Raw genomic sequence first — 10,644 nt, 5'->3', positions numbered from 1 at the left:
TGTGTAGAGCACGTTGGTATATTCAATTGTCCAATTTGAGCAATGTATGAGAAGTTATTACGAGAAGTTGGTTATGTGCTTTTAAATTAACGTTTTCGTAGCTTTTTCGCGTATAGGTGATTCGTTTTCCGAGGACGAGCGTACACACTCGAGGTAAGGGGGCTACGACCCTTCCACTTATCAGTGAGTGGGCTTTTGTTTTCCGTATATACCTATATACATATTAATTCCCAGAAATTAAATAGAAAAGGTTATTTGTTTTATGCCATGCATCATATGAATGTTGTTTACGCATCATCGCATGTATTAGTAGTGGCATACATATATACATATATATATATATGTGTATTTGGTGCTGTGGACGCACAGGTAAGTGCCAGGTAAGCGGTATTCATGTTGTTATGCAATAGTAGTTTGAAATGCTTAGAGAGCTCATAATCTGCACCCCGGTGTTAGTGCTCCCGCCCGGGGCCAGGGCATAGTCCTTCACGTGATGTTCACCCGCACCACACGCTCAGCTTGGATCCAAGATAGGTGCATAGGCTTGTCGTACAGACCACATTAGGTGGTTCCGACTCGTAGGTGACCCGCGATTATTCGCACAGTCTTCACGTGATCGTAGCACTAGAGCGTATATATGATACACCCAGTCTTGTCGTACAGACCACGTTAGGTGGTTCCGACTCGTGTGCAGATTCAGTTATTGAGTTGAGATTGGAGCTCTATATGCAGCCGTACAGGTCACGTTAGGTGACTCCCGGCTGCCAGATTATATGTTATTGATGTGATTTACGCTTGAGCATTTACATTTGATTATGAGATTCTGTTGTGGCATATTCTCGAGCATGAATGGCATATTTTGGAGCATGATTGGCATATCTATACATACGTATATATATGTTCATTTTCTGGGAAGTATACAGGTTTTACGGCGAGGGGTTAGAATGTATTTTGCTAAAGAGTTTTCAAAGAGCTTTGTTTTTGCCCACTCACGCTTTTGTTTTTGCGCCCCTCCAGGTTCTAGTGGTCTAGCAGGTTCGGTGGTTTTTTCCCAGAGGGCGTCCCGACATTTCTGACAGACACTCACCATTGTAGGGTCACCTTCGGGTGTATTTATGTCGCATATTTTCCTTTTTGACTGCTGTAGACTTGCTCTGAAATTGTGTCTCACATACACTAGTACTTTGTATGCTAGTTAGTTTTTAATTATTCGTACTTTTATATTACTATCTTAATAGCTTCCGCACGCGCACATGGCTACGTCACCTTCGTGTGACGGCCAGCATGCCCTGATCTCGGTCGGGGTGTGTCAACATGTCCAAATAATTTACCTATATTTTTTAAATATAGGTAAATTATTTTATAGTGCTCTTTCAAATTTTCATTTGGTAAGAAAATGACAAGATTAAATTAAAATTGTCTAATTTTATGCAAATTTAAAAAACAATTACAAACTCTTAAGGAAAGTATTAACATTATTAGTTCTTTTTTGCCTTAACATACAATTTGTTTTGATATATTAATGCAATGATTTTAAACATTAATACATTTCTTTTCATTAATCTCTCCCTTCAAATTTGCATAGAATTAAATGTCTACATCAAAACTGTAATTAGGGGTATTTTAGGCATCTGGAAAAATGAAAAATGTGTAAAGGCAAACAAAATTAATGAATTTACTTATGTGGAGCCTAGTCATTGGGTTTTATTCAGATAAAAAGACTATGTCGGGTTATATGTAAAGAAACTTGAGTTTCACGGACTAAAGTCATATTTTCAGATTTTTGGGTTATTTAGAAAAAGACCTTTGAAACTCTTATTTTCCAAACAAAAAATGAAGATATCGGTCAACCATGCACAACCAGCACAGGAAGCAGCAGCCCACGTTATCAGGTTGAATGTCATATAACTCGTGGCTACCTGCGCCCACCCGTCAACCCACAATTAACACATCTATTATCTGCACCCTTCAACTTTTTCTGGGTCATAATCTCTCTGGTTTGCTGAAGATTGTCAAATCCGTACTGATAAAAGTTGAATGAACTACTCCGAAAGTTGAAGCTATTGCCACGTTCTCCTGCTTAACCTGTGGTTGAAATTTACTCGAGGCCCTTTCATCAAATTTTTTCAATCAACTAATTTAGATTCTTGAATCCTTTACTCTATAAGGACGACATATGTAACATGATTAAAATGATGTATACAAAACACGATAGCAATTGATCAACGTTTTACGTATTGTGGCATGATAAATGCGAATTGACACCTCCAAAACACGCCTCATTATAGGTTTCATAAAATATAATAATTACGTCACTTAATATTATAATTTAATGATAATTTTTTTTCTTTAGTAAGTGAAATATTATACATTCAAATTTGATAAATGCGAGTTTGTATTCATATTTTTCATCCTTAGTGTTAATATATAGTTGAATTATGCTCAACTAATAAATTCAGTGTAGTTTTGAAGCTTCTTTATCATTTGAGTATGTTAGAGAAACTAAATTTTATAAATTAAATAACATGAAAGTCAATGATTGGATTATAATTTAAGCGTTGATAAACGTGTTAATTCTTATTTGTGACATATCATTTTAGTTGTAAATTTTATCTATAAATTTAATCTCTCTAACATTATCTTTATCATTTTGGAGTCACACCTATGACATATTCCTATAAAAACTGGTAGCTCAATCCAAACTCTCTCACATTCCAACCTTTTTATTTCTTGATCATATTACAGTTGCCATATTACCATCACCATGGTCAGTGAAAATAAAAGGCTAGTTGAGGAGGTGTCTAGTTGGTTAAGAGTCTTCGACGATGGCTCGGTCGATCGGGAGTGGATTGGACCTCCTGAGATTCAGTTCATGGTGGAGCCCGTGCCAGCCCACGATGAATTTGTTGACGGCATTTCCACAAAAGATGTTGTTGCCGACAAATCATCCGGCCTTCGCGTCGGAATTTATTTACCGGAGCGAAAGCCGGAGTGTTATGACACCAAGCTACCAATAATCCTCCATTTCCACGGGGGTGGCTTTTGCATAAGTCAAGCTGATTGGTACATGTACTACCACATATACACGAAGCTATCTCGCTCCACGAATGCCATTGTAGTCTCTGTATATCAGAGGCTCGCACCGGAGCACCGTCTCCCGGCTGCCATTGAGGACGGCTATTCCGCTCTCCTTTGGCTCCGGTCATTGGCTCGACGGGAGCAAAACGAGCCACTCCTAAGCCATGCAGACTATAACCGTGTGTTTCTTATTGGAGATAGCTCCGGAGGAAACATTGTCCACCACGTGGTGGCTCAAGCGGGGACTGCGGATCTGAGTCCCTTAAGACTTGCCGGCGGGATTCCAATCCACCCCGGTTTCGTGCGTGCGGAGCGGAGTAAGTCGGAGTTGGAGCAGCCTCAGTCACCTCTCCTTACCCTAGACATGGTGGACAAGTTCTTAGGGTTAGCCGTTCCAACGGGGTCCACCAAGAACCATCCCATAACTTGTCCGATGGGTCCCGAGGCCCCACCGTTGGATAATCTGAAGCTTCCGCCGTTTCTTCTCTGCGTTGCTTCCATGGACTTGATCATAGACACGCAAATGGAGTACTTTGAGGCCATGAAGAAGGCCAACAAGGATGTGGAGCTTCTAATCAACGAGGGGGTGACTCATAGCTTTTATCTGAACAAGATTGCTGTCGACACGGACCCGGAAACAGCCGCAGAAACTGAGCGTCTGATTGAAGGGATCAAACAGTTTATCAAGAACCATTATGATTGAAGGACTTTGGCCTTCTCAGTTTTTATATAATTTTGGGTTTTGGTATCGATTTTATTTTATTTTATTTTTGTTCTTCTGGTTAATGCAAGAGACGGTTGGTGTGCCACACATGTTTTTTAGATCCGCATACAAAAGTGAGGGATCCCATGGATTAGATGATGAGATATATCTTGTTGGAACATTATCGGCTTTCTAAGTTTTTTTTTTCTTCTTTTTTCTTTACAGAAGTGTTTACTACCCCAAAGAGTGTCTTACGTTCTTTTTCTTTATTGTTATGCCATCTGATTGCTTTCAGACTGCAAATGTCTTCAATAAAATTACCGATATGTTCATGTTCTCACGTTTGTGGTTGAAGGGACTTTTGGCTATATTTATTATTTATCTATGATGTTTTAATAAAGCATTTTATGTTGTAAATATTATTTAACATGTTTGAGTGAATATGTAATTAGTTAGTATATTTTTTTTTTATGAAATGCTAAGGCTCAATTTGGTATTATTTATTATTATTTCTTTTTTTTCTTTTTTTTTTTTACCAAAAACTGCTTTACTATAAAATTAAGTAGTAAAAAAATGTTTGGAAAAAATAAAATATACTACTTATTTTAAAAGTAATGGTTTCGGTAACTTTTAAAAGCAGTGTATCTGTTGCTTTTAAAAACTGCTTTAATAAAAAGCAGAGTCCAACCTTTAGAATATTTTTAAATCTTGTAATAAGCTCATTAATTTTAAACAATCACATTATTTATCCTCATAGACATTGCTTTTACACTGCTTTGCATACTCACAACACTTTTGAAAATACAGTTTATCAAACGCTCAACTTTTTTATTTTATAGCTGATTATTTTTAAAGCATAACAGAAACAAATTATTAAAAAAGTACAGTAATCCCAAACTGACCCTAAGCCTATATATAGACGCCCTAATAAGAAGGAAATGATACTCTCATTTCTCCTCCCGTACTCTCTCTCGTTTGTCTTTATTCTTACTCCATATTTTTTTTTCAACACGTTATAACTCTTATACAAATTGAGGTTTTATTTGTGCCAAGTTTCATTATCTCTATACCTATGGATCGCTATCATAGCTATCATGTTTATATCATTATTCATGACTTTTGTCTAACTTGGTGAGCGAACAATTTGTGGTGCACATCAAGGAAGTCTTACATATTTAGATGCTATATGATAGAAGGATTAAATTTTTAAATCAAATTTGCAAATAAAATGATGTGTCATCTATAGAAAATAAACACGGTAATTAACACATAATAATTCAATCTTCAGCATTCACATCATTTGGTTTACAAAAATTAGTTTAGAAATTTGGTATTCGTAGCATTACTCAGTATACCCATTATATATAATATATACATCGTATACTTCTTATTTGTTGCAGTCCTATTAGATTAGGAATGTGATTGTGTAAATCCTAGTGTATCTAGAAATATCTCTTATATTCCTATTAGGAGTTGATTACCTATTAAGAGTTGTAATCTTAAAGGGGTAAGGATTTTACCTATCCTATTACTATAAATAAAGGCACAGTGGGATGAAATAGAACACACCTCACATTACACATCTCTCTCTTTCTTTCTACTATTGCTGCACCACTCTCTCTATGGCCTTCATAATCGTTCAGTAAATTATACCTACAACACGTTGTCAGCATGCTCTTAACTTTGTGCTAAAGAGAGTTGATCTTCAATCAGGGGAGTATTATGTTTTTATCATTCTTTTTATGATTAATTTATTATTTTTTTGAATTGATCTACATGCTATTAATTCAATTAAACTTTTTTTTTTTTGTTGAATGTGATACAACACATTGGAGATGCAATTCCGACTTTCCGAGAAGGATCTTCTCCAAATTCAAAGGTTTTTGTTGTTTTCTGCCAATCAGGTACGCTTAAAATAACAAAAGATATTTGAAACGACCATGAAACATAAAAACATTCTCCATGATGCATAAACCCCTTACATTTATATTTACCTTCTGATATATAATGTATATGTTTCATATATTTGTCAATATATATATATATATTTGTTCATGCAATACACAATTATTTCGGTATGTAGAATTTGTGAGTCAAAAAATCAAAATAAATTAAAAGCAATTAGGGTTTTTCAACCTTAGGAATTTCGAAAAAAAAAATTCAAAATTTATGGGAAATTTACGGCTGAGCAGCAGCCCGCAGCCGTTCCTAGGTTTGAAATTTGCATGGGCCTGCAGCCCCTCCAAGCTGCATAATAACCTTGTTGGGCCCCTTACTCACAAGCCAGTCCGCCCCAGAACAAGCCAGCGCTGCTAGGCTTGTCACGCCCACTCGGCCCACCAAGCCAACATTGCTGAGCTTGTCCCCCTCCCTTGCTTTAGGCTCGCCTCCAAAAGCCTATGATCTGCTGGGTTTTTTCCCCATACATTCGGCCCAAATGCTACAGCTTACCCTGCAATAAACTGGGCTGCCTGGCAGCCGTGTCCCCAAGCCTAATGGCCTGCAGATTTTGTTGCAGGGCCATGTGTAGCAGCCAGCCCACACATGCTAGGTTGCATCATTTTTTTTTCGACCCCGATGCCATATTTTGGCATCCCCCACTTCTTAATCATACCCGAATATTTTTTGGACGTTTTTGGTTAAAGCCACACTAGGCCATATTTTCTTCATTCTTTGGCCCAAAGCCATCTAAAGTGAATATGGCCCGAAATCATTATTTTGCTTATATGATCGACTCAGTATGGTCCCCGATCTATTGAATTAATTAAAAGTGACTAGTAGTCCATTAATCTAACAAGAAATCCAAAATTATTGGCCTGAAGCCCACTTTTGGACATTAACGATTCAATAATTTATTTCTCTTATTTGAACCATTGACTCCATTTCATAGTCCCAAAGCACTCACACTTGAGTTCTTGAAGCAACCTAATTCCACTATACTTAGTTGTATATTGTATTATGTGTTCTTGCAGGAAACTCTCTTTTATGAACTAAACGTTCATAAACTAAATTGAACCTGTAGTTTCAAATTTAGTGCCTTTGAACCCGATGTTTTTATAAAACAATACACCCATGAAAACCCAACGTTTTTTTTTTATGAAAACCATATCTTTGAACTCGAATGTTCTAACTTGGATGCTTATGGATGGTTCATCCCATAGCACCAATCACATTCTTGTTCCCTCCAATTCAATGGATTTTCAAACAGTCACAAGTTCAATTTCCCTTATTTGGACATTTGTAATAAAAACCATTTTATATATGGGTACAACACATGGATCTCCACTTGACTATCAAGAAGCTGAGAAACCATTGTAGCCAACAATGGCATTGAAGAGCTAAATAAGCCTCTACCATGATCTTTATTCGAAGACTTATGCCCAAAGCATTACAAACAGAAGTACCTCTCGAACAAGGATTCGATGGCTCTTTGGCTTGCTCTTACAGACCGTTTAATCATGAAAGACATTGCCTGAAGCACACCATGATTATGTCTATGAATGAGTACAATTCTGAAATTTATAAATCTTATCGAATTTTGACTAGAAAATACTTTTCTTGTCCTTCAATGTTTCTAACTTGCTCCTGAAGCAGTAGTGTAGAAAGCAGAAGTTTACCAAATTCTTGGATCTGATTACTACCACAAACGTGAGAGAAATGTATAGACCCAGTTCGACTAAAGTCTACTGAATGGTATAGACTCACTTCGGTTGGAGTCTACAAAGATGGCTTGACCCGGTCAAAGCCTACCGAATAGTGATGCCTTGCCTCGGCAAGGATGCACCGAAAAGTATGCTCTGCTTCGGTAGAGGTCACCGAACGGTACTTTCTGCTTTGGCAGAGACCTACCGAACAAACCACTCCAGCTTCAGCTGAAGCCTACCAAACCCAATTCGGGGTCCATCTCTCTCACAATCCAATTTCGAAATTGTTTTTACAACATATGGTAGAATCAGGGCCTGCCAAGGTGTGACATCATGCTTGAATCGTGATCCTTGGCACCTAAAACCTAAAACTTCAAGAATAAGGTATAATATTTCCAAACCTCAACCCTGCATAATCTACTTCCGTCTCGATGAAATAGATAATTGGTTATGCACTTGTTCATGCCTATACCATTGTCGTTGAGGAGTACCATTCTCATAGTCAATTTGTGAGACTAATTTTACTCCACCAAACATCGTTGGAAGAGCAGAATTTTGACATTGATAGCCTTGTTGGCCGAATCCCCTTAGTAAACCATTTCCTTTATGAATATTTTCCATGTTCTTGGATTCAAGTTTGGTGTATGTTTTACTTATGGATAATCTTATTGATATGGTCCTCGAATACGAATTAATTAAATCATGTTTCTTGTATATATGTGATCGAATTCAATTAAACATGTGATTAGGTATAAATGTGGGAAAGTCAATTTTCTGGATGAATGCGATACTACGCACATTGAGTTTATACCTAACTCACATCTCTAACAACGACTTCAGGTTTATCCAACCTATTTAAGAGCAATGGCACGCTCCTCGTTGTATAAATGGTACTGAATTAGCATTTAAGGGACCTTAGATTCTCCCCATCGTTGAGTTTTAAAGGATATTCGAGTTGACAATGATTATGAATGAAACCATTGAAGAAAATAGAGTGAAATATCTTTGCACCACCTTCACAAATGAGTCTGAAACTTTGTTTTGGGGCTAATGGGTTGTCTCCTAATTGGGAACACACCACATGTGGCTGGCCTGGAGCCTGGTGATTGAGTAGTTTACTTGCTTTGGCACGAACTTTTAGGACACTTAGGTCAAATAATGATGTCACAACGCATCTCCTTACCCGAAGTAAGGATTTGTGCCCACAAGCACCTTTTTACCAAGTCTGCTCATTAGGGAAATTGATTTTCTAAATCATTCCTCCCAAAGATATGAAATCACCCCTTTTTCTCAGTAGATTCAAGGGAATATATGTGGACTAATCCAACCAAAATGCGGACCATATAGATACTATGGTTTTGGTTGATGAATCGACAAACTCGTCACATGTTTGTCCACACAAATTGCTACTAAACCTCCTAGCCGATTAAGGGTTCATCACCCTACTTATCCCATAGAGTCTAGGAGTCTGGATAATGCCAAAGAGTTTATATCGACGGTTTTCAATAAAGTATTGCATGCATTTTGGGTTTATAATTAAACATCGAATTCCCATTATTCACCCCAAATAGCCTCGCCTAGCGATCATAAAGCACAATTTAAATGATTGTCCCGACCTTAGTGAACGTACCAAGTTTTCGGTTTCTACCTAAGGCTATGCAATCTTGTACGCAATTATGTTGGTCCGCTTTAAGGCCCATTGCCACCTAACCATTTTGACGTTACAGTTGGTTACTGGGTACGAACCGGTCTTTTTTGGTATTTACGCATTTGGGTGTGCATTCCATGTGCCAAGTTGCACCATCGCAACGTACCAACATGGGTCCTCAAAGAAGGATGTGAATCTTTGTCAATTATGATTCTCCTTCACACTAGCTCTCTTCGAGCCCTTGCGCACGATCTCTTTACTGCTCATTTGCGGGTTGTCACTTTAATGAGATAGTCTTCCATCCGTTAGGAGGAGATAAGAACGTCAACGTTACTTTATAACAACGCAAATTTGCATGGACATTGTCCACTATGTCCCGTCTCGATCCTTGTATTGCACAAGTGTAATAAGCAAGTGCAATGAATTCTAGCTTTCAGAATGTTGCTTCAGACGCATTCCTTTGATCTAGCTAAAGTGACGAGATTATTTACTAGCTACAAACATGCCTGCAAGGATAGACGTACTTAACGGACGTCGAGTCAACATCCCTAAAAGGTGTGCCGCCCCTGATGGACGGTTTGGCCACCTCTGTTGGACGGTCCAGCACATTGGCGGATAGCCAATCAATCTGTCTCGGCTTGAAGCATGGCATATCACTTGGTTCATATGATTTACTTCCTTAGAAGAGGAAGATCACGACACAAAATGAATACATACTCGATCGTTATCTCAATCATTTCCATCTCATGAGATTAATTCGGATTACTCTCGAGACTTGAAGTTATTGGTCCAGTATACTAGTTTGGATGAGAAAATGGAATTGAATTGAGATTATCATCAATGATGTTTTCACTTATATGGCAGCTACCGACACAAATGAAAAGCGATGATATCGAACCGTGTTCTGTTGATTAGTGACAACGTAAAACTGATTGGACAACCGAAATTATAATCCAAGTCAAATTCCTTACCATAGTGTGTTTTGGACCTATTGTTCTTACACTGTCCAAGGTAACCTTATTGTGTTACAAGTGGGAATGGAAGCGTTATAAGATAAATGAAATAGTACGATATAATGCATGCTTTACGGCACAAGGTTTCTCTCAAACGTCTTATGATTGATAACAACATTATGAAATGTGGTTAGTGTTTTCTCCATGGGGATATTGATACGGAGATTTACATGTAAGTTCCCAAAGAATTACATGGATTGGTTCAAATAGTTCTAAACCACGGAACACCCTCTTAACTTGTTTGAGGTGTTCACTTATGGATTAAAGCAATCCAGCGGATGTGGTATACCTGTCTAAGTGATTATTTGATCAGTCAGGGATTGAATGAATGCGTTTACGAGTTAAACTATGAAGTCTTATTCCGAATTGCTAAAGTTACAATTTATGTCGTTGACACGAATCTCACTAAGACTCTAGAATAGCTTTAGAAAACTGTCTCGCACCTGAAGACGGAATTTGAGATGAATGATCTTAGGAAAACTTATCTTGACTTAAAGTTCAAGCATTGTTCTGACGGTACTTTGGTCTACCAGTTGAACTACACCTTGAAGGTGTTAC

The 10,644-nt window shown here is 37.7% G+C and overlaps 1 protein-coding gene across 1 annotated transcript; it reads left to right on the top strand.

The window, feature by feature from the left end:
- Positions 1-2,711: 2,711 nt before the first annotated feature.
- Positions 2,712-4,117, top strand: LOC137746459 (strigolactones hydrolase CXE15). The gene has a single exon (XM_068486472.2). The coding sequence runs from the start codon at positions 2,765-2,767 to the stop codon at positions 3,779-3,781; it is 1,017 nt and encodes a 338-aa protein (XP_068342573.1). The 5' UTR covers positions 2,712-2,764; the 3' UTR covers positions 3,782-4,117.
- The last annotated feature ends 6,527 nt before the right edge of the window (positions 4,118-10,644 follow it).

Source organism: Pyrus communis, chromosome 2 (assembly GCF_041283825.1).
Source record: "Pyrus communis isolate YQ-2024b chromosome 2, ASM4128382v1, whole genome shotgun sequence".
NCBI lineage: Eukaryota > Viridiplantae > Streptophyta > Magnoliopsida > Rosales > Rosaceae > Pyrus > Pyrus communis.
The sequence above is the reverse complement of the archived record's forward strand: the minus strand, read 5'-3'. Positions and strand labels throughout refer to the sequence as shown.